This window comes from Paramisgurnus dabryanus, chromosome 24 (assembly GCF_030506205.2).
Source record: "Paramisgurnus dabryanus chromosome 24, PD_genome_1.1, whole genome shotgun sequence".
Taxonomy (NCBI): Eukaryota; Metazoa; Chordata; class Actinopteri; order Cypriniformes; family Cobitidae; genus Paramisgurnus; species Paramisgurnus dabryanus.
In genome coordinates, this window is record NC_133360.1 from 25,837,632 (window position 1) to 25,859,356 (window position 21,725).

Consider the following 21,725-nt stretch of genomic DNA (forward strand, 5'->3'; position numbering starts at 1 on the left):
TGGGGAAAAAACTAATATAAAATAATTTTAACACATTTCTTGCTGGGATTTGTCAATCACACTCGAAAATATAGGGTTGTTGGTTAAATATCGGACAAAACCAACTGTTGGAATATGAAAAAACATGCTGCGTTGTCGTTAGCAGGTTTGTCTATAACCCAACGGTCGGTTCTGTCCAATATTTACCCAATGAATTTAAAAGCATAATATATTTTGCAGAAAGAAAAGTGCAGAAAGTTAATTCAAAAGTCGAAATTTGTTCGTATTTAAACATTTTGGATTCACACGAATTAGAATCGCTATAAACAGATAGGCCTAGATGTCATAAATTAAATTTTTGTATGTTGTGTATTTGCGTGAGATTGTTTGGTCTCTTGTTGAAGCTGTATATTCAGTACTAACAATTTAAAACTGAAATGTTTCATTTGTTTGGTATGATTGTTGTAAATATAGTGACCCCAAGCCATACCTTAATATAATATACCAGAAAGGTCAAGTATCATTTGTTAAGCGATGTCACATGCTTTGAATCTAATGAAATGACATTGAACATTTTAAAGTGTGATAAATCACCCAAAAATTTAAATTCTGTCATCATTTACTTACTCTTTTAAGAAATGTTTGTATCCAAACTGTTCGTGGACACCATTTACTTCCATAGTAGGAAAAAGAATACTATGGAATTAAATAGGGTCCATGAACGGTTTGATTACAAACATTTCTCAAAATATCTTCCTTTGGGTTCATCAGAACAAAGAAATTCATACAGGTTTGTAACAACATGAGAGTAAGTAAATGATGACAGAATTTTTATTTTTGGGTGAACTATCCCTTTAACTGTCCAAATTCCCTTTAGGACCACTGTATGTACATGTATATATTTTTCAGTGTGAAGGAATGCTAGTTTATTTGGTGCTCGTATTGATGTGTGAACTTTACGACCTGAGAATGTTCCTGTAAGTCCATATCATAATCTGATGTGACTCCAGCATTGGAGAGGTGATAATCCCCCAAAGATTCGATTGCACAAATTCAAATTCCAGAGTATTTGAGAACCTGCCCCTGGTTTCTGCTTTGATTCTTTACAACCAAGACAAACATCACATTTTAAACAGCAGAACATTTGGATCGGTGCTTCTTGAGGCCAATAATTCATGGCATTTTTAACAAGGCCTGTAAGAGACATCATGCACCTGTTGGTTTTGAGGAGGCACTGGCTTACAGGATGCCTGTAGCATGAACGAAACCCAAGTTCAAATTTTGAAATTACATTTACACCAGCTTTTATCCAAAGTGACTTTCAGTACATTCAGGCTATACATTTTTTAGCCCAGTTTGATCCTTTGGATTGAATCATAGACTGTAAAAAATATGGACGTAGTGTCCGTGACGTCACCCATAGGTTTGTGAAGAGCATTTTTGAAGCCAATAGGAGTGCTGTCACCATCTTGGTTACCTCACTACGCATTACTCGCGGATAATTTGGTAAAGAGGCGGGACGTGGGTGAAGCTGATGTGGCTGAAACCATGCCCGCCTAGCTTGACGGTAGTGACAGTAGCCACGCCCTTAATTATGCAGAACTTTAAGGCTTAAAATAATTTAAATGGATGAGTTACCAAAAAATTCACCCCCTCACAGTTATCATGAAGGGCAAAATTTGCTATATTGACCAAAAATACTTTTTGTACCAGGCTGTAAACATATGATTTTATACTATAAAGTTTACATTTTTATATTGGGGTCTATAAGGATTCACTCCTTTTTGCGTCTTCGCCCAAGTTGAAAATATTCAACTCAAGCGAAAAATTTGCATGACACGAAGTTAAATCCCGCAAGTAATCTAGAGCGAGTAACGCGATGCCCCGCGTTTGGTGTGTACTAGCATTACTGTGGGTTTACACCAGATGCGAGTTCAACGATTTGTGCGAGTACTTTAGATACAAAGTCAATGCAAAGATGCGATCAAAAACGTCCTCGCGTGGGGCGATGTGAATGACGCAATATGGGCGGCGCATTTGCCTCGAAAACATGCACGTTGCGCCTCAAACCCGTCTTCGCCCAAGTTGAAAATATTCAACTCATGCGAAAAATTTGCATGACACGAAGTTAAATCCCGCAAGTAATCTAGAGCGAGTAACGCAATGCCCCCCGTTTGGTGTGTACTAGCATTACTGTGGGTTTACACCAGATGCGAGTTCAACGATTTGTGCAAGTACTTATGATACAAAGTCGAGGCAAAGACACGATCAGACACGTCCTCACGTGGGGCGATGCGAATGATGCAATATGGGCGGCGCATTTGCCTCGAAAACATGCACTATTCGCCTCAAACGTGTCTTCGCCCAAGTTGAAAATATTCAACTCGTGCGAAAAATTTGCATGACACGAAGTTAAATCCTGCAAGTAATCTAGAGCGAGTAACGCGATGCCCCTCGTTTGGTGTGTACTAGCATTACTGTGGGTTTACACCAGATGCGAGTTCAACGATTTGTGCGAGTACTTTAGATACAAAGTCAATGCAAATATGCGATCAGACACGTCCTCGCGTGGGGCGATGTGAATGACGCGATATGGGTGGCGCATTTGCCTCGAAAACATGCACTTTCGCCTCAAACGTGTCTTCGACCAAGTTGAAACTATTCAACTCGTGCGAAAAATTTGCATGACACGAAGTTAAATCCCGCAAGTAATCTAGAGCGACTAACGCGATGCCCCACGTTTGGTGTGTACTAGCATTACTGTGGGTTTACACCAGATGCGAGTTCAAAGATTTGTGCGAGTAGATTAGATACAAAGTCAATGCAAAGATGCGATCAGAGACGTCCTCGTGTGGGGCGATGCGAATCACGCGATATGGGCGGCGCATTTGCTGCAAAAACATGCACTATTCGCCTCAAACGTGTCTTCGCCCAAGTTGAAAATATTCAACTCATGCGAAAAATTTGCATGACACAAAGTTAAATCCTGCAAGTAATCTAGAGCGAGTAACGCGATGCCCCTCGTTTGGTGTGTACTAGCATTACTGTGGGTTTACACCAGATGCAAGTTCAACGATTTGCGAAAGTAGATTACATACAATGTCGATGCAAAGACACGATCAGACACGTCCTCGCGTGGGGTGATGTGAATGATGCGATATGGGCAGCGCATTTGCAGCGAAAACACGCACTATTTGCCTCAATCGCGAAAAAAAAAAACTTGAGCGAAAAATTTGCATAACACGAAGTTAAATCCCGCAAGTAATCTAGAGCGAGTAACGCGAAGCCCCGCGTTTGGTGTGTATGTAGCATAAGTCACTTCCGTATTGGCTTCATCAGAGATCGGAAGGTTGCCCCTCGGATTGAACACATGGTCTTTGCATTGCTAACGAAACGCGTTAGCATTTGGGCTACAGAAACACTGACATAACACTTATTTTATAAACCAGGCAAAATTATTGACTATGATTTCAGCATATAACATATTTTTGAGTGCAATAACTGCACAAATGAATGCACAAAAATCTAAAACCTCACATGCTGCCCATGGTTTAGCTTTTCATGATGCTTCTTCCTGTGCATTGTTGCTCCTCCTTTCACCACTATGCCAACTTGTTCTTTTGGGAGTTGCCAGATGTATAAAACTTTTTCTCTCAGTTAGGAGGCTGTGTACCCTGTGAGGACGGCATGAGGGCTTACGTGGATATTTTGATTGATAGTAGCACTTTGCTAAATTTAGCAAGCATGTAACACATTAATCAGTGCACTTAAATGGGGATGTGAAGTCCAGAGAGTCTGGACAGCAAGAATGTTTCCTGATCTGACGAAGCCAATTTCGCTACCTAGATATGATACATCACAAAGCAACACATTTGGATTTCAAATCCTGTTATTGGGTATCATTCGTTGATAATCATTTGTAAGTGCGTCAACAGTTAAGAATTTGCAAGCCATTTCCATATATGGGCTTTCCGCAAAACCTCTTACCTTGAGTCTTTCGTCACCGTCTGCGAATGTATCCATACTTTTTTTCGCCTGAGAGCATTGATACTTTTGCTGAGTTTTTTTTTACATATATACGTTACTGGAGAGTTGCTTTAAAAAGTTGTTGACTTCTAGTGATGTACAGTATCATTTGTTTTCTTGTTTTTTTTGTAAGCGTGGATATTAGTTGGTAACACACTATGTATCTCTTCACAGCGCCTCAGCAGACAAACCTCATAATAACTCGGCTCCTTTGGGGGGAGCTCTCGGTGGAGTTGGCCAAAACCTGCTGCTGAGTCCTGCCAGTCTTCAACTGGCTCAGCTTCAGGCCCAGCTTACCCTCCACCGCCTCAAACTCGCCCAGACCACTAATACCGCTGCCGCAGCCACCGTCCTCAATCAGGTTCTCTCCAATGTGGCCATGTCTCAACCTCTCTTCAACCAACTCAGGGGTTCCAACATGGCCCAAGCTCACGGTGGAGCCTTCCCACCACCCCCTATAGCCTTCCCACCCCCAAACTCTGCTCTGGGAACACTGGTTGGTAGTGGATTCACTCCAAATCCTACTGGAATCAGGCCTTGCGCCTACGGTGGGGAGTCCAATCAGAAGGCCGGCCAGCACAACGAGTACGGTCAAAAGATTTTGACGGACACGGACCGACGTTTGCAATTTGGATATCTGGGAGGGTCTTCGGTGGTCACTAGTAAGGCATGTGATGGTGGACAGTATGGCGGAGCTTCTACGCAACCCAGAAACAACACCCAGAGTAATTTTCAAAGAGACTTCTACTCGTCGGAAACCCCACAATGTGGTTTCACCGGGGGAGGCAATGATCAAAATCTTGCGGCGCTTCCAAAGGAGCAATGGAAAGGCCCGGTCAACTTGGGAAAAGCAGAGAAGGGGTCCGGTGCTTGGGTTCCAACCGGCATGGGATTTGTGGGACAGAGAGCAGATCTGTACAACCCAGAGGAACCTACAGCAGATCCTAAGTTCAACTCGACATGTGGCCCACCAATAGGACAGCAAGGGGGGTTTCAACAGCAGCCACAGCTTCACCAGGGGGAGAATGGAACGACGCTGTCCTTACAACCCCACCAGCTCAATGACTATCACGGGACGACACCTTCACACCTACCCCATCAGTGCACCATTTGTGAGAAGAAGGTTTACAACTTGAAGGTGAGTGGATCGTATATGCTACGTGGTGGGATTGTGGGAAATGACCCATTCACACCACTCTGTAAATATTCGTAAGTAAATCCTCAAGAAGTTTAATAAGTTTGTCAAGTTTTGCTTCTGTAGAACTGAAACGGTTTTCCTAGCACTTACTGAAAACCATTTTGGGTACAGTTGGGTGTGAAGGCTTTTGTGTCAGCTGGCGTGTGTCGAGTGAAGGCAGGTTTACAGGGTGAGCACGCAGTTGTTCTGGAGAGGTCCGTCGTAATCGCATTCATTTCAGGCTTTCGATTACCCTCCAACCGCCGTACACCATTTCTAATTGGTCGAGTTACGGCAACGCCAGAGGAATCTTTCACTCTCAGACTAAAGGATTATAAGTGAAGTCAGAGAATCGGATTGACGTATCGTGTGTGTGTGTATGTGTCATATCTCCATGTGTGGTGTTTTCAGGACTGGGACCAGCATGTGAAGGGCAAGTTACATCTACAGAACTGTTCGCTTTATACCGAGAGGTGAGTACAAACACCATTTTACTGTGGTAAAAATGTACAGTGGCTATTATGGTGATAAAGCTGACACTCGGTTAGCTACGGTAACCTTTACAAACTTTACAAGGTCTTGCATGAATGCTGTCTTTTTTAATCTGTTTAATACGTACCGGTCATCGCCTGCGATACTCTTGTTAAGCATTTTATGAGCGCAGAGTTGTTTAATAAATGGTCTTCTACCATATAGAGACGGTTCATGAATCTGAGACGTGTCATAAGATACAGTCAGCCCACTTGCTCTGGGATTTAGCGTCTAAATAAGTGCTGTCGCCCTCACAGCCAAACGGTCGGAGGAGTGCACTTCCCCGTGTCGTCTGAAGGATGTCTGAACATGGCATTGAGTAACACAATGGTGTATTCGTCAGCCGCCGGTCAAGGTGAGTCAAATCTCGTCATATGCACTTCATAACCGAGAGGTTAACAGACCCAGAGATGTGATTTGCGACAGGACTCTATTTTTAGAGCGGTCATTTTGGTAGAGGAGGTGGGCGGGCACCCCAGAAATAAACTGGGTTGTTTACATGCGAAGACATGTTTTTTGTTAAAAAGTTTATTTTTATTATTTTTAACAGAATTGGACATTGTTACATAAACTAAACTTGTTTTTTAAGTTATATGATTAGTTGATAACTCAAATAACAATTGTTTTGGTGCTTAAAGGGATAGTTCACACAAAATATTAATTTCTGTCATTATTTATGTTGTTACAAACCTGAATAAATTTATTTGCTCTGATAAACATGAAGGAATATGTTTACAGCAATGTTTGTAAGCACCATTCACTTCCATAGTAGGAAAAAGAATACTATGGAAGTGAATGAGGCTCATGAAGGGTTTGTTTACAGGTTTTGTGTTGTAAATACAATGTACAAACACATTTATTCACTTTGTAACAACATGAAAGTGAGTAAATGATGAAATAATTTTTTTATTTTTGGGTGAACCATCCCTTTAAGTTCATGCATGCTGGTTTTGATGCCATTTATATTCTAATGTGATACTAATTGTTGCCAAAATATATTTTAGCATGTATAATGTGAGAGTCTTTGTTTGTGGGACAATTGACCAAAATATTTGAGACATATCTTGCAGAAATGTATTTTATTTTATATTATTATTTTATATGATTTATTTTATTTGTCAAAGAAATGCTTTACAGAACGACAGTGCCCATACGGCAAAAAATATATTTCTACATTTTTTAATGCTTTAAATAATTTTTTTTTTAAATATTTCAAAATATACAAAAATTGTCAAAAATATATATTCTGGAATATGTTTTTTTTTGTATTTTGGAATATGTTTACAAAAATATATTTTCCACTGATATATTTTTGGCCATTTTGAAATATATTTTAAAAATAAATTTTAAAGCATTAAAAATATATTTAGCCCTCTATATATTTCAATTCAAGGAAAATAAATATTAAATATATTTTCAACTTCAAAAATATACATTATAAAATAAACTTATATTTAAAATATATTTAGGCAAAAAATAATTATTTGCCAAATGGGATGTATTATTATAAATATATTTGTGTGCCCTTGAAATACATTGTGAAGGTTAAAACTAAATATTTCCAAATTCAAAAATATATTCAATTGAGCATAACATTTTACAAAATGTATTCAGCATTTAAAATATATATTTTTGGCCAGCATTTGTTTTGCCATGTTAAATACTAAATATGAATTTAAATATATTTGGCAATACGTATTTTACAAGGTGGCTAATTCGAGACACATTTGTAAATTTTATATGATGTTGGAGTTAGGGGTGGGTTTCATTAATGTTTTTTTTTAATGATAATCATTTGCTTTTGTACGATTTACTTCGTACGAATTCAAATTAGCCAGCTCTTCATATGAATTCTTGTGAGATCAGGTTGAATAATCAAAATATTTATTTAAGTAATATTTTTATTTAATCATATTTACTAATTTTCCATCCGCACCACATAATTAACAATGGCTTACTATTTGTGGTTTTACTGTATTGTAACATAAACACAAAGCTTGAATATATATGAAGAGTACAGATGCAAAGTCGCTAAACACCACCTTCCAAATAAGATAATCCTATTTACCGAATGTTCTTGACACATATTATTCATCTAATACTTTTGCATCAAATCCGCTTAATCCTGCCCTCAGGAAATTCAGAAATAATGTTTTTTTTAGGCAGAATCCATTAAGAGTCTGATAAAAAAAAATACAAATAAAGAAGAAATCATGTGAGACTAACTTATCGAGTTTTGCATCTTTCTTTCAATAGGAAATATATCATGTGAATACTTAAAATGTTTGATTCCTGTTTTCCACAGATGTTTCAACAGGAACCGCTTCATATTTGCCTGCCACAGCCATGAAGTCATTTCCTGTCTCGGGGGCGGGATTTAATTCAAACCAATCAGGAGCAAAGGTTAGAAAGAAAAACAAATGAGGGCGTTTGGACATTGAATGTACTATCGAAATAAATCATTAATATAACTTCAAAATAATGAATATAAAATGTATAAATATTTGTGTTTGCTGTGGCTTGCTACGCAATTTTCTTTTTATAATAAAAATTAAAGGGGACATTTCACCAGACTTTTTTAAAGATTTCAAATAAATCTTTGACGTCCCCAGAGTACATATGTGAAGTTTTAGCTCAAAAAAAACTTATTTTTGCAATAACTCAATCTGATGGTGTTGCTATATCCCTTAATGATTGTAGACTTAATGTTATTCGTTCTGCTCCGTTCACAAGCTTTGTAATGCAGCCAACAGAAGCAAAACATAGATCGTGCTATGGCTACTGCATGCGGCTTCACTGACAGACAAATTACTTACCACTTATTATCGCAGTCTAATGGTTATTATATAAAAGACAACTGAGTCATCTTCAAAGTTGGATGACAGGTGGAAGCTCACAGAACTAAATGATCTCCGTCATTGGTTGGTAGTTAAAAGGTTAATGTTTAATAGCAGTTTAATAGCATCTAGGGGATATTTAGTGTATCTAGAGGTGAATATATTTTGCCGTGCTGCTGTAATGAGACAGGAATGAAGAAGGGTTTAATGTCTACTGGGTAGATCTGGTTTCATGTGTACAACGAGCTCATGTTTTGCGACCAGGGTCCAAAAGTAATAACAAATGATTTAATATTTATATTTTTTATTTTTGTGACTTAACAGTATTTTTCACTGGGCTGTTAAATAAGTGCCATTTATTCTTGGCAAACAATTGGATTAACCTAAAATGTCTGACCCTATATATATGTATATGTGTATATGTGTACATGTATATATGTATACACACACACACATATATATATATATACTGTATTATTTGTATGATGTCTTGAGGTTGTCTTTCAACAGTCTATTTTAAATGGTTTGATCTCATTGGCAGAGAAAAGAATTCATTGTATTCATTGTTGTGTGATTGTATGAAATGCAGTAATGTGAGCAGGGCTTACAGACAGTGTGACTGATGAGTCCTCGCATATGGACAGCGCGAGCATTGTTTCATATTAGATCCACACTGACCTTGCCCCAAAGTCTTTCACCTATAATTGAATCGATGATCTGTGCGGGATGGTATTTTACGCAGTTGCCGTCCAGCATCTTAACACAGAAATTCTTCGGTAGCCTGTTTAGCCAAGTTATTTATGATTTAGTTTAGTGACGAGGTGCACGCGGTGAGCGCATGGGCTAATGTTAGCTCCTGTAAAACCCATCTGTTATACAGCCGCCATACATTCTTGGTTAGATCTCTTTCACTTTGCAGCACAGTTTACGGTTTGAACAGATAAAACAATGTCTGTGTTTTTACTTGGAAAAAAGCCCTGTGTAGATGAAAGAGATGTTGTGATAGTGATATGCAAATACTTGTGATACATTCTTAAAATGACAGATTGACACACAGATAGACAGACAGGCCGATGGAGAGATGAACGAATAGACAGACAACTAGACAGACAGACTGAAGCACATACAGACAGATAGATAGACATACAGACTGACTGACAGACCAACAGACAGACCGATATATATATATATATATATAGGTATGTAGATAGATAGATAGACAGGCAGGCAGACAGACAGACATACATATAGATGTACAGACAAATGGTCGAATAGACTGACACACATATAGGCAGAGAGACAGAAAGATAAAAAAGACAGACAGATGGACAAATAAACAGACAAATAGACAGACGGAGAGATAGACAGACACACAGACAGATAATCAAATGGTTAGACAGAAAGATATACAAACAGACAAATGGACAGAGAGGCAGATAGATTGATAGATGAATGAATAGACAGACGTGAGACAGACAGACATACAGATAATAAAATTGTTAGACAGAAAGATATACAAACAGATGGATGGACAGATGGATAGACAGAGAGACAGATATATATAGAGAGAGAGAGAGAGAGAGAGAGAGAGAGAGAGAGAGAGAGAGAGAGAGAGAGAGAGAGAGAGAGAGAGAGAGAGAGATAGAGAGAGATAGAGAGAGATAGAGAGAGATAGAGAGAGATACATAGACAGAGAGATACATAGACAGAGAGATACATAGACAGACAGATAATCAAATGGTTAGACAGAAAGATATACACACACAGACGGATGGACAGATGGATAGACAGAGAAGTAGATAGAAGAATAAATTATTCAGATGGAGAGAGAGACAGACAGACAGACAGATACTCAAATGGTTAGACCGAAAGATATTAAAAACAGATGGATAGATAGACAGAGAGATAGACAGACAGATGGAGAGGTAGATGGAAAGACAGATGGAGAGATAGATGGAAAGACAGATGGAGAGATAGACAGACAGATGGAGATAGATAGATAGATAGATAGATAGATAGATAGATAGATAGATAGATAGATAGATAGATAGATAGATAGATAGATAGATAGATAGATAGATAGATAGATAGATAGATAGATAGATAGATAGATAGATAACTGGAAATACAAACTGAGAGAAAGACTGACAGATGGATATAGATAGATAGATAGATAGATAGATAGATAGATAGATAGATAGATAGATAGATAGATAGATAGATAGATAGATAGATAGATAGATAGATAGATAGATAGATAACTGGAAATACAAACTGAGAGAAAGACAGACAGATGGATAGACAAGCAGACGGATGGATGGACGGACAGATAAATAGACAGACAGATAATCAAATGGCTACAAAGAAAGATATATACACACAGACGGATGGATAGACAGAGAGGTAGATAGAAGGATAAATTATTCAGATGGAGAGAGACACAGACAGACAGACAGATACTCAAATGGTTAGACCGAAAGATATTAAAAAACAGATGGATAGATAGACGGAGAGATAGACAGACGGAGAGATAGACAGGCAGACAGATGGATGGATGGAAAGACAGACAGAGAGACAGATGGAAAGACAGACAGAGAGACAGATGGAAAGACAGACAGAGAGATAGATAGATGGAAAGATAGACGGAGAGATAGACAAGCAGACGGATGGACAGATGGATAGATAGAGAGGCAGATAGATAGATAGATAGACAGACAGTCAGATAGATAGATAGATGGAAAGACAGACAGATAGATGGAAAGACAGACGGAGAGATAAACAGATGAATAGAAAAACAGACAGATGGAAAGACAGACAGATAGATAGATGGAAAGACAGACGGAGAGATAGACAGATGGAAAGATAGACGGAGGGATAGACAAGCAGACGGATGGACAGATGGATAGACAGAGAGGCAGATAGATAGATAGATAGATAGATAGATAGATAGATAGATAGATAGACGGACGGACGGACGGACGGACAGACGGAGAGACAGATAGATGGAAAGACAGACGGAGAGATAGATAGATGGAAAGACAGACGGAGAGATAGATAAATGGAAAGACAGATGGAGAGATAGATAGATAGATGTAAAGACAGACGGAGAGATAGATAGATGAATAGAAAAACAGACGGATGGACAGATGGATAGACAGAGAGGCAGATAGATAGATGAAGATGAACAGACAGATAGACAGACAGATAGACAGGCAGACAGACAGACAGACAGACAGACAGTTAGATATTACATATTTCCAAACTATTTAACAGTTTTAATTTGTACGAATTTGTTTTTTAATTTGTATTAAAATGTAAATATTATAATACTTTATGATTTTAGTGAAAACCTCAGAATTCAGGTTTATAAAATTGTATAAGAAAATACAAAAAAATTGTATTTGTACAAAAAACTTCAACTGTTCTTTTACTTGTGCAAAGACAAAGAAATACGTGTCTGCAAACTGCCGAGCCAAGTAATCAAGATGTATGTGCAACGTTCCAGGATTCTGCTAGGGCTGGGAATTCAATTTCCACCCACAGAATCGTAACCGGATCCTGGGGGGATAAAGGCTCCCTAACGAGGGAATGCCAGGAGATCTATGAAATTCAGAAACCACATGCTAGACCTCCAGAGGAACCTATTTCAGTGCCACTGTAAACCCTCTTAATATAAACAAACACGAGTCGGTGTATTTGTAACACAGTATGGTGCCAGTTACCACTGTATCTCTATAATGATGTCTATTCATTTCCCAGATTTATGATATGTTCAGGAACATAAAGGCAAATCTCTCCATTTTATACGCTGTGTAATTTCTGGCATATTTATGTTGTGGCACTCAGCCATGATATCAACAGACATTCATAATAATAGAGTTTAATTTCACATATGATGCGTCCAAAAATCTGAAACTAGACTTTGATAAACTATAATACATTTTTTTTAACAAAATAACTAGGGCTGGGATTTTGCATTTTAATTCAGATTTTGTGGTTTTAATTTTGATTCAATATTAATTATGTATTGATATTTAATAAAAAACATTAGTTTTGCTGACACTAAATCCATATTTAAATATAAATGCTGGTACTAAACTGAACTGTTTTGTTACTTATGATATTAAATTATGCCAATCTATCGCCATCTCTATTTAAAACATAAAAAACAAAAATATAAAGCCTAACTTGGCTTTTTATTTTTAACCCAAAAAGTTACGTATTGCAGCTTTAAAGTCACAATGAAACAAAAGAAATTATTGCCTCATTTATCCCGTCATGACTCATGCTAGCTTCATGCTAAGTCATGCTAGCATCATGTTAGCTTCATGTTAAATCATGCTAGCATCATGGTAGGTTAATGTTAAATCATGTTAGCTTTGTGCTAAATCATGCTACCATATTGGTATCTTCAGGTTAAATCATGCTAGCTTCATATTAAAGTATGTTAGCTTCATGTTAAATCATTTTAGCTTCATGTTAAATAATGTTAGCTTCATGTTTAATCATGCTAGCTTTGTGCTTAATCATGGTAGCTTCATGCTAAATCATGCAAACATCATGCTAAATTGTGCACCATGCCAACTAGCATTATTTTAGCTTCACGTTAAATCATGCTAGCTTTATGCTAAATCATGCTAACATCATGCTAAATCATGCTAGCTTCATGCTAAATCATGCTAACATAATGTAAACCTTAGGTTAAATCATGTTAGCTTTATGTTAAATCATGTTAACATCATGCTAACTTCATGTTAAATCATGTTAGCTTCATCTTAAATCATGCTAGCTTTATGTTTAATCATGCTAGCATTATGGTAGCTTTATGTTAAATCATGCTAGCTTCATGCTAAGTCATGCTAACATCATGTTAGCTTCATGTTAAATCATGTTAACATCATGTTAAATCATGCTAGCTTCATGTTAAATCATGCTAACATTATGGTAGTGTTATGCAAAATCATGCTAGCTTCATGCTAAGTCATGCTAGCATCATGGTAGCTTAATGTCAAATCATGTTTGCTTCGTGTTAAATCATGCCACCATCATGGTATTTTCATGCTAAATCATGGTAGCATCATGCTAGCTTCATGTTAAATCATGTAAACTTCCTGATAAATCATGTTAGCTTCATGCTTAATCATGCTAGCTTCATGCTTAATCATGCTAGCTTCATGCCAAATCATGCAAACATCATGTGAAATCGTGCATCATGCCAACTAGCATTATGTTAGCTTCATGTTAAATCATGCTAGCTTTATGTTGAATCATTGTAACTTTGTTAAATAATGCTAGCTTCAAACTAAAACATGTTAACAACCAGGTAGATTAATAAATTAAACTTCTTTCAAATTTCTGTCAATCTGTTTTAAACGTTCAGGCCAGGCTTTGTCAAGCCAACATAAAGTTTGTCTACAACTTTAACAGCAGCCACAACCCCTAGCGGTTCAAGATTATTACAAGGTTATGTTTCACCTCACATTTTAATAATCACCTTGTTCCTTGCCAGTTCTCCAGCCGCTCAGCAATCATTCAGTAACCTGTAAAATGTTGTACAAGCTCCAAACCATGGCTGATACATTTTGCTAGGCCAGCACATTGGATCTGCTTGTAGTTATGCTCTGTATTATATAGTAGAGTTGTAAACAGCCTGTTTGGGGATCTATTTCTGCATCTGTTTATAGAGGTGGACCTAACATGACCTTTTTGTCACATTTGGGTGATGGGAAACTCTGGCACAGATCCATTGGTAGAATTATCACAGGCTCCTGTTATACTGTTAGACCAGGGTCAGTAGCCAATGGCAATTAAACTCCAGAATCGACCACATACAGATGAACAGAAAGATTTAAGATAATTCACAAGAGTGTCTCATTTGGCACTGCTCTGAGGTCAGAATGTGGGAATTTACGCAATTTTTAAATCTATTCAGGGGTTATCAAGTAACTACACACTCAGAAAAAAAGTTCAAACCCTGCCACAGGCGGTACCCTTTATAAAAATAACACTAAATAAAGTGCATATTAGTACTGTAAATATACATATTGGTACCAAATGTATACCTAAATATTCTTAGGACCTTTTTAAAGTCTACCATCTCAGTTTCAGCATTTGTGCCGTTTTTTCTGATAGTGAAGTAGATCTCTGTAGCCCTTTTCACATAAAATACACAGAAAATTCGTCTGGGATTTGTCCGGGTTCATTTAATTTTTGATTCCTTCACCCTGCCAATGATTTTCCGGAATCTGTCTGTTACATACATTATAATGGTGTGTAAATTGCTGTGTAAACACTGATACCACTGTCTCACACGACATGTGGACTGAGGCCGCCTTACACTTGCTGCTGTCAATCAAATTCTAACACTTGTAGAAACACCCCCACACATCTCCTTGTAGCATATATGCATACAAATATACATTTACATTCCACCATTACTAAATGCATTAGCTGACATAGACTTCTTATTGTGATTTATTGTCTTGTGTCTTATGATGATTTATTAAAACATCAAGGGCCAGATTTATTAAATGGGGCAAATTAGCATGAGAGCGCAATTCCAAAAAAGCGCCAATGGAAGTGGTATAATCTATAATAATTATTTACTAAAAAGGCACAGATTAAATAACACAGGCGCAACAGCTGATTTTCATAATAACAATCTACTAAGAGCAGCGCAAATTAGTTCAGGGTCGCAAATAAGCAGAACTGATCCTCAGGTGAGTGATCTACTAACGCCACATGCGTTTGAGTTCAGCGCCATCGACATTGCAGATGAAAACTCGGGGTGTTAAATCCCAGCTAACAAATCCAAAGTACAAGAATCGGAGGACAAAACATTAAGGAGTTTTGAAACACATGGTATTGTGTGACTTCTCCTGTGACTCAAATAAAAACTCTTACATGGGAAAAAATCAAGCTGTTTCAAGCGCAAATGACATGCTTTTTTCTGCTTTTTTAAATTATGTCGCAAGTACCAGTAATATCACACGTGCAAACATTAGTAAATTCACTGAAAAAAATTACTCATTCAATTTACTCAATTTTTTATGGTAAGTGGTCGCAATCAATTTATTTAAGCATGCTTAAATTTTTGAGAGGAGATTATTTAAATGATTCACGCAACGCAACACTGAAAATAATGATTCGTTCAATTTACTCAATTTTTATGGTAAGTGGTCGCAATCAATTTATTTAAGCATGCTTAAATTTTTGAGAGGAGATTATTTAAATTATTCACGCAACGCAACACTGAAAATAATGATTCGTTCAATTTACTAAATTTTTTATGGTAAGTGGTCGCAATCAATTTATTTAAGCATGCTTAAATTTTTGAGAGGAGATTATTTAAATTATTCACGCAACGCAACACTGAAAATAATGATTCGTTCAATTTACTCAATTTTTTATGGTAAGTGGTCGCAATCAATTTATTTAAGCATGCTTAAATTTTTGAGAGGAGATTATTTAAAGTGACACCATGTAATTTTTCAACCTTCATAATACATTTTCAAGACCCTTGTGATAGTACATCGACTTTAAATAGGTTGAATGACATGTCTACCATAGCCTGACGGGGTCTGTATCACTTTTACTCGTATTTTAAAACTTAGGGTTTCTGGTAGTAACCAGAGCACAAAAAAAAACTACAAAATTCGACTGCTTTACGGCATACGTCACTTCCTCCACACAATTTGTTTTTAACGTGAATTTTGCTGGAGGCTACTTAAGGAGTGTAGAGAGCAGTTTCTAATATGTGACTCTGTGGCACAGTCTTTAGTGTCACGGACCTATGACACGGGCGACCCGGGTTCGATTCCCCTTTAAGGCAATTTTTTATATAAACTGTTGATTCATACATAAATGCGATGTTCTTTATAAATTACGGCGATTATATTGCATATAGTTCCCTGTATTCAGATGCTGTGTTCACGTATTTACCTTTCTTTTTACTGTGTCTATGATATTTACATTACAATCCAGGATGCTATAGCACTCAAACTTGCTCACAGTGTAAAACCAAACCCTATTCATTCACCAATCAGATCCGAGCGTTTCTCTCTTCTCTCTTCCTCATTTGCTGCGTTCCGCTGTCACTCGCGTGACGTATTACAAAGCGGCAGACCTAAACGCATCGGTTTACTTGGATTTGGAGCGATTTTCACACAAAAAAGAGGAATAACGAGCGCCATTGCGTAAAATCCTGGTGGCGAGGGAGAGAGAGAGGATGCAACAATATTTGTTTGGAAAAAGGCAAGGAAATACGTCTGGTCGTTTCTGAATTGGAAGGCTGCAGCCTCCGGAGGTCAAATATGCAGGCTGCACACGTCGTCAAGCCTGGGTTATTAAGGTAAACTGAGCATTACATTCGCAGGTCATAAGCATACTGCAACAATTTACGATTAACTAAGTATAATAGTCAACTTTGTAATTGTTAATATTGTGAAATAAGACAGTCTTGATGACGTATTAGAAATACGACATCCGGAGGCTGCAACCTTCAGATTGAGAAATGGCTTCTGCCACGACGAGTTCCTCATCAGAAAGTTGTAACATGACTGCGTTTCTCCCTGTTGTCTCAAAATGTTGATCGTTTAGCATTTTAAATGTTTAGTTTTTAGTTTAGTTTTAAGGTTGGCCAGTTCCTTTCCTTTGCGACAGTGCTGCGGCGCTTGTGGGCTCTAGGGGCGCTAGAAGTGAAAAATACGTGTCTAGCACCCCCTAGTGGCCAAAAGTTTCATGGTGTCCCTTTAAATGATTCACGCAACGCAACACTGAAAATAATGATTCGTTCAATTTACTCAATTTTTATGGTAAGTGGTCGCAATCAATTTATTTAAGCATGCTTAAATTTTTGAGAGGAGATTATTTAAATGATTCACGCAACGCAACACTGAAAATAATGATTCATTCAATTTACTCAATTTTTTATGGTAAGTGGTCGCAATCAATTTATTTAAGCATGCTTACATTTTTGAGAGGAGATTATTTAAATGATTCACGCAACGCAACACTGAAAATAATGATTCGTTCAATTTACTCAATTTTTTATGGTAAGTGGTCGCAATCAATTTATTTAAGCATGCTTAAATTTTTGAGAGGAGATTATTTAAATGATTCACGCAACGCAACACTGAAAAAAATGATTCATTCAATTTACTCAATTTTTTATGGTAAGTGGTCGCAATCAATTTATTTAAGCATGCTTAAATTTTTGAGAGGAGATTATTTAAATGATTCACGCAACGCAACACTGAAAATAATGATTCATTCAATTTACTCAATTTTTTATGGTAAGTGGTCGCAATCAATTTATTTAAGCATGCTTACATTTTTGAGAGGAGATTATTTAAATGATTCACGCAACGCAACACTGAAAAAAATGATTCGTTCAATTTACTCAATTTTTTATGGTAAGTGGTCGCAATCAATTTATTTAAGCATGCTTAAATTTTTGAGAGGAGATTATTTAAATGATTCACGCAACGCAACACTGAAAATAATGATTCATTCAATTTACTCAATTTTTTATGGTAAGTGGTCGCAATCAATTTATTTAAGCATGCTTAAATATTTGAGAGGAGATTATTTAAATGATTCACGCAACGCAACACTGAAAATAATGATTCGTTCAATTTACTCAATTTTTATGGTAAGTGGTCGCAATCAATTTATTTAAGCATGCTTAAATTTTTGAGAGGAGATTATTTAAATGATTCACGCAACGCAACACTGAAAATAATGATTCGTTCAATTTACTCAATTTTTATGGTAAGTGGTCGCAATCAATTTATTTAAGCATGCTTAAATTTTTGAGAGGAGATTATTTAAATGATTCACGCAACGCAACACTGAAAATAATGATTCGTTCAATTTACTCAATTTTTATGGTAAGTGGTCGCAATCAATTTATTTAAGCATGCTTAAATTTTTGAGAGGAGATTATTTAAATTATTCACGCAACGCAACACTGAAAATAATGCTTCGTTCAATTTACTCAATTTTTTATGGTAAGTGGTCGCAATCGATTTATTTAAGCATGCTTACATTTTTGAGAGGAGATTATTTAAATTATTCACGCAACGCAACACTGAAAATAATGATTCGTTCAATTTACTCAATTTTTTATGGTAAGTGGTCGCAATCAATTTATTTAAGCATGCTTAAATTTTTGAGAGGAGATTATTTAAATGATTCACGCAACGCAACACTGAAAAAAATGATTCATTCAATTTACTCAATTTTTTATGGTAAGTGGTCGCAATCAATTTATTTAAGCATGCTTAAATTTTTGAGAGGAGATTATTTAAATGATTCACGCAACGCAACACTGAAAAAAATGATTCATTCAATTTACTCAATTTTTTATGGTAAGTGGTCGCAATCAATTTATTTAAGCATGCTTAAATTTTTGAGAGGAGATTATTTAAATGATTCACGCAACGCAACACTGAAAATAATGATTCGTTCAATTTACTCAATTTTTTATGGTAAGTGGTCGCAATCAATTTATTTAAGCATGCTTAAATTTTTGAGAGGAGATTATTTAAATGATTCACGCAACGCAACACTGAAAAAAATGATTCATTCAATTTACTCAATTTTTTATGGTAAGTGGTCGCAATCAATTTATTTAAGCATGCTTAAATTTTTGAGAGGAGATTATTTAAATGATTCACGCAACGCAACACTGAAAATAATGATTCATTCAATTTACTCAATTTTTTATGGTAAGTGGTCGCAATCAATTTATTTAAGCATGCTTAAATATTTGAGAGGAGATTATTTAAATGATTCACGCAACGCAACACTGAAAATAATGATTCGTTCAATTTACTCAATTTTTATGGTAAGTGGTCGCAATCAATTTATTTAAGCATGCTTAAATTTTTGAGAGGAGATTATTTAAATGATTCACGCAACGCAACACTGAAAATAATGATTCGTTCAATTTACTCAATTTTTATGGTAAGTGGTCGCAATCAATTTATTTAAGCATGCTTAAATTTTTGAGAGGAGATTATTTAAATGATTCACGCAACGCAACACTGAAAATAATGATTCGTTCAATTTACTCAATTTTTATGGTAAGTGGTCGCAATCAATTTATTTAAGCATGCTTAAATTTTTGAGAGGAGATTATTTAAATTATTCACGCAACGCAACACTGAAAATAATGATTCGTTCAATTTACTCAATTTTTTATGGTAAGTGGTCGCAATCAATTTATTTAAGCATGCTTAAATTTTTGAGAGGAGATTATTTAAATGATTCACGCAACGCAACACTGAAAATAATGATTCGTTCAATTTACTCAATTTTTATGGTAAGTGGTCGCAATCAATTTATTTAAGCATGCTTACATTTTTGAGAGGAGATTATTTAAATTATTCACGCAACGCAACACTGAAAATAATGATTCATTCAATTTACTCAATTTTTATGGTAAGTGGTCGCAATCAATTTATTTAAGCATGCTTAAATTTTTGAGAGGAGATTATTTAAATGATTCACGCAACGCAACACTGAAAATAATGATTCGTTCAATTTACTCAATTTTTATGGTAAGTGGTCGCAATCAATTTATTTAAGCATGCTTAAATTTTTGAGAGGAGATTATTTAAATTATTCACGCAACGCAACACTGAAAATAATGATTCGTTCAATTTACTCAATTTTTTATGGTAAGTGGTCGCAATCAATTTATTTAAGCATGCTTAAATTTTTGAGAGGAGATTATTTAAATGATTCACGCAACGCAACACTGAAAATAATGATTCGTTCAATTTACTCAATTTTTATGGTAAGTGGTCGCAATCAATTTATTTAAGCATGCTTAAATTTTTGAGAGGAGATTATTTAAATGATTCACGCAACACTGAAAAAAATGATTCATTCAATTTACTTAATTTTTATGGTAAGTGGTCGCAATCAATTTATTTAAGCATGCTTAAATATTTGAGAGGAGATTATTTAAATGATTCACGCAACGCAACACTGAAAATAATGATTCGTTCAATTTACTCAATTTTTATGGTAAGTGGTCGCAATCAATTTATTTAAGCATGCTTAAATTTTTGAGAGGAGATTATTTAAATGATTCACGCAACGCAACACTGAAAATAATGATTCGTTCAATTTACTCAATTTTTATGGTAAGTGGTCGCAATCAATTTATTTAAGCATGCTTACATTTTTGAGAGGAGATTATTTAAATGATTCACGCAACACTGAAAAAAATGATTCATTCAATTTACTCAATTTTTATGGTAAGTGGTCGCAATCAATTTATTTAAGCATGCTTAAATTTTTGAGAGGAGATTATTTAAATTGTTCACGCAACGCAACACTGAAAATAATGATTCGTTCAATTTACTCAATTTTTTATGGTAAGTGGTCGCAATCAATTTATTTAAGCATGCTTAAATTTTTGAGAGGAGATTATTTAAATGATTCACGCAACGCAACACTGAAAATAATGATTCGTTCAATTTACTCAATTTTTATGGTAAGTGGTCGCAATCAATTTATTTAAGCATGCTTACATTTTTGAGAGGAGATTATTTAAATGATTCACGCAACACTGAAAAAAATGATTCATTCAATTTACTCAATTTTTATGGTAAGTGGTCGCAATCAATTTATTTAAGCATGCTTAAATATTTGAGAGGAGATTATTTAAATGATTCACGCAACGCAACACTGAAAATAATGATTCGTTCAATTTACTCAATTTTTATGGTAAGTGGTCGCAATCAATTTATTTAAGCATGCTTAAATTTTTGAGAGGAGATTATTTAAATGATTCACGCAACGCAACACTGAAAATAATGATTCGTTCAATTTACTCAATTTTTATGGTAAGTGGTCGCAATCAATTTATTTAAGCATGCTTAAATTTTTGAGAGGAGATTATTTAAATGATTCACGCAACGCAACACTGAAAATAATGATTCGTTCAATTTACTCAATTTTTTATGGTAAGTGGTCGAAATCAATTTATTTAAGCATGCTTAAATTTTTGAGAGGAGATTATTTAAATGATTCACGCAACGCAACACTGAAAATAATGATTCATTCAATTTACTCAATTTTTTATGGTAAGTGGTCGCAATCAATTTATTTAAGCATGCTTACATTTTTGAGAGGAGATTATTTAAATGATTCACGCAACG

The 21,725-nt window shown here is 35.8% G+C and overlaps 1 protein-coding gene across 1 annotated transcript in view; it reads left to right on the plus strand.

Moving 5' to 3' along the window:
* Positions 1 to 21,725, plus strand: part of rbm20 (RNA binding motif protein 20) — an 80,865-nt gene that overhangs the window by 41,243 nt on the left and 17,897 nt on the right. Inside the window, exons 2-5 of the mRNA XM_073813526.1 lie at positions 4,180 to 5,143; positions 5,594 to 5,655; positions 5,971 to 6,068; positions 8,019 to 8,116. Coding sequence (XP_073669627.1) covers positions 4,180 to 5,143; positions 5,594 to 5,655; positions 5,971 to 6,068; positions 8,019 to 8,116 — 1,222 coding nt within the window. The remainder of the gene's footprint in view (positions 1 to 4,179; positions 5,144 to 5,593; positions 5,656 to 5,970; positions 6,069 to 8,018; positions 8,117 to 21,725) is intronic.